At 38.7% G+C, this 4094-nt stretch overlaps 1 protein-coding gene across 1 annotated transcript; it reads right to left on the bottom strand.

Annotated features, from left to right (window-relative positions):
• Nucleotides 1-3281: 3281 nt before the first annotated feature.
• On the bottom strand, nucleotides 3282-3725 carry RAB33B (RAB33B, member RAS oncogene family; the record flags this gene model as incomplete). Its single annotated transcript, XM_010080899.1, has 1 exon — nucleotides 3282-3725. A coding segment is annotated over one exon (444 nt), but the record flags the coding sequence as incomplete, so codon positions are not given.
• Between the last annotated feature and the right edge of the window lie 369 nt (nucleotides 3726-4094).

The following is a 4094-nucleotide window of genomic DNA, read 5'->3' as shown; positions in this document are numbered from 1 at the left end:
TAGGCCAAGGGCTCACACCTGGCACCACACTGTTGGTAGCCTGCCACGGTCCCTTCTGGTCGCTCCCCAGCTCCCGAAGCAACGAGGCGCACACCTTCAGTGAACACGTCCTTCTCGTCATCCAGTAGAACCAGCAGCCTGGGGGAGCAGTGATAACTGCAATCATATTTAAAGACAAAAAACATCTCCCAAAGGTGTTTCATCTTTTTAATACACTTGTTAGTGTGGAACTGGAAGAGGAGCACACATAGGACAGTAGGGAAATAGTATATAACACAAGCGCTTGGAGAGCTCCTCTGGGGGCGGAAGGGCTGTATTTTTGAATATTGCAGCCTTGCTCTGTGTGTGTGCGTGTACACGCACGTGCATGTGCACATGTATGGAACTCGGCAAGGCTGTCTTCTGAGATCACACAGCAGTCCCACCTGTACATGAAGTTAGGTGGTTTTCTTCCTGAACATGAAGTGAGACTAAGGGAAGAGGAGTGGAGAAGCCTCCTTAGGGTCTTAACATACATTCACAGCTCAATAATTCCTGATTTTAAAACTGTTGTGCCATTTCCCATTCTTCTGGAATGAGCCCTGAACATGCTCTGAGGCATCAGGTGGGTGCTTCAGATGCTACAAAACAACTTGGAGCCAGCACCAATAGTCCAAGTATTGTGACAGCCTCTCATGAAACTGTCACATACATACAGAGAAACTATAAACTCTTCTTCCTCCCTTGTAATTTTTTAATGGATTTTACCATAAATTATATCGCCATTCCTAGTATAATTATTGAAAACAAGCGATAACAGTTTGTGGCCAAGCCAGTTTATTAGGTTTCTGGGATTGTGTCTTGCCCTCCCCCCAGCACATACAAAATAACCCAATTTAACAATTTGGTGAAGTGAAAATACATATACAAAGTATTCAGTACTTTTGACATCAATTTTGTGGGCAGAACATCACCACAAAAAGCCAGGAAGCATACTGAATCCTGCGTGAATGACCACAGTACTTTCATGGCAGAACCATTACAACATGCTTTGCGCTGAAGACGAATTACATAATTTCTTAAAACGTTGCTTCCACATGATTTTAATGACATGAGGGCACTTATTTACAGATTGTGAATAACTCAAATAAAGGTTAACAGATTCACAGATGCTTGATTTGAATTTAACAGTAACATTGTGGCTACATCATTTCCTTACCTCAACCCCCAACCTGACTGACTGACTTTGGAACTCTTCATTCTGGTTTTAATTAAAAAAAAAAATTAGAACATTTGCTGACATACTTATTATACAAAAAGTTAAGATGGATCCTTTTGAGAAAAAGGATTAAGGACATGAGTGAAAAACAAACTGTCCAAGAGGACTGTAAACCATATTTATTTACAACAGTATACACATAAATTTAAGATTAATCATTTTCTTACCAAAAAAAAGAATCATTAAGGACACTAGTGTTAAAAAGCTGATTGTTTCTGGAAGGACTGTAAACTAAATTCTAGTCATGTAAAATTCAGAGTGAATACAAAACCTCCCTTTTACAAATGTTTCATAAACAAAATTACTGTCACAGTTGTAGCAGCTTTACGCAGGAAAAAATATTATTGTTTAGGTTCTTCTTAAACATCTTAAATCATATTAGACCAAATTGAATGCTCTTTCTAAAGCTAGAAAAAAGTCAATGCATCTTCCCTTTGTCAAGTGTAACTCACAATAGAATTACATTGCACTAACTGTAATTGTTTAAATAATATCCATTATCTTGTTTCAATAATTTGTTCCTAATGTGATCACTAGGGTGGCAGCTTCTGAACTGGCCCTTCCGTTTAATTTCCAGTCAGCATCACATACTACACACTGCAAAGCAACAATCTTCATTTTTACTTTAATTCCTTTGAAAACTGAGTCACAAAACCTTGTTCGACATGGCGTGTGAATGAAGTCACAGACGGCATTCTATGGCTTACATTTCGGTTTATGTAGTTCCATGCAACCTAGCACCATTACGAAACTTGACCTTCAGACAGAACTGAAATAACATTGTTGCAATTATAAGAAGATAGAAGATGGTTCTAGAGGAGCAATTTCCCTCACCTGACCCACCTCATTACCAACTTAATAATTCCAAGGATACCCTACCTACAGCCAGGACATCACACGAGCAGGTTTTAGCTCAAAAATCTGCAACAGATGATGTAACTGGCAGATCTTCTTCACATTTCAAGATCTAATTTATTTTGCATTCAGAAGGATTTTAAGAAGCTCCCATATTCCTAACATTCCTAAGCATTTCCACACCTAAAATATGTTACCAAGTCAGTTGTAAAAAAGCTTTTTCAATATATTTGAAAAGCATTCCTCACTAAAATCCTCTGAATCCCCCATCTTTGAAAACCAGTACGCTTTTGCCAACTTCACGCAATCTTTTCTTTCCTTAGGTGTTTTTACTTACCCTGGGACGCTCAATTACAGCATCTTCAGAGAAGTTACATCCTCACTGAATACTGAAGTTTTAGTAAGGTCAGAGAAGTTATGGACAGTTATAGTCCTAAATTTACCCCAAATCCTCTGCTACAGTACTTTCTGCAGAAGGAATGCATAGTTTATCTTTACATGCTAATTATGAAAAATTAATGAAGTTTTAAGTATCAAATAATTATCTAGAGGTAGGGACAAGTTTGTCAATTCTCTTACCACACCATGAAGAACAGACAGAGTTTACAGCGGAATGAAGGGCCAAAAGCTAGCAGGTTGCACCTACACTGACAGCCCAAACTTCATCCGACAGACCTGGGTTTTGTTTGCAGAATAAAAAGCTACTTGCTTAGCAATTTGCTAGCAGTCACTAAATAATCCTTCAAACATCAAAAACCTCCCCACCCGCTGACCCAAAAAATCAAGCTATCTGGCTGTCTCAAAACACTTTTTCTCCTTCATTACTCCAATGCTAGTAGACACCAAAACTGTTAGTAAACTGGCTTACTATTTACAACTTTACCACAAGTGACAAAGATCATCTCAGGCAGCAAGAGCTCAAGTAGAATTGCTCTGTCAAAACTTCACTTGCAAGTTTACTTTCCCATATATTTATAGTGAAACTTCAGCAATTCAGAAAGTATACAATTACAAAGTGCAAGAACATGAGATGGGCACATCTACAACAGAAAAAACCCACATTAAAGTGCCAAAGAGATTCGCTATAATTGCTACCAAAACCTGGGACTTTGCCAAGATCATAATTTTGAAGCATTTACAAAAAAGACAAGGTGACAGCTCGTATGATTTAACACCAGCAGGTCATAGCAGGTTTTGGTTCAGGCTTTATATGTATTTCATCACGATCTGGGGGTTGACTAAGCATTAATGGCTTGTGATTTTTAAGCTTGTGAGCCAGTGTCATAAATATGGCCTCCACATGGTCATTGTCATTGGGGTTTTTGGCAGAGGTTTCGAATAACGGCATACTGTGAGTATCGGCAAACTTCTGGGCCAAGTCCGTAGGCACCTGAATAGCACTTCTCAGGTCACATTTATTTCCAACAAGAATCCGTGGGATATCGTTGGCAAGAAGGTGTTGTTTGCACTCCTCTATCCATGAGGGCAGACTGTGGAAACTGGCAATGTTTGTCATATCATACACAAACACCACGGCGTGTACGTTCCTGTAGTAGTGCTGCACCATGCTCTTCCTGAAGCGCTCCTGGCCTGCCGTATCCCACAGCTGGATCTGAAAAAGGAAAGACAAGAAAAAAATAAGCTATATTACTCATGTTAGAAAAGAATACAAACCACTTGTAGCTAGTGAAGTCACATAATCACAGAAATCCACTTCTGTGGCTCTTCTGAAGTAATCATACAGAAAGGTTTGTGCTTTCACTGCTCCTTTTACAGTTTCAGAAACTTCTGCACTCAGAGCTGCTCACAATTGAAACCAAGAAGAAATTATGATGCAACTTGATCACAAATACAAATTTCTGAAAGTTTATTGGAGCAAATATTTTGTAAGATTTTTACAAAAACAAATACTAAAGTCTTGGCAATAGCAACAACTAATATAAAAATATTAACTGCATCAGTCATCCAAGCATAATGGAAG

This window comes from Pterocles gutturalis, unplaced genomic scaffold, assembly GCF_000699245.1.
Source record: "Pterocles gutturalis isolate BGI_N339 unplaced genomic scaffold, ASM69924v1 scaffold48199, whole genome shotgun sequence".
Taxonomy (NCBI): Eukaryota; Metazoa; Chordata; class Aves; order Pterocliformes; family Pteroclidae; genus Pterocles; species Pterocles gutturalis.
The sequence above is the reverse complement of the archived record's forward strand: the minus strand, read 5'-3'. Positions and strand labels throughout refer to the sequence as shown.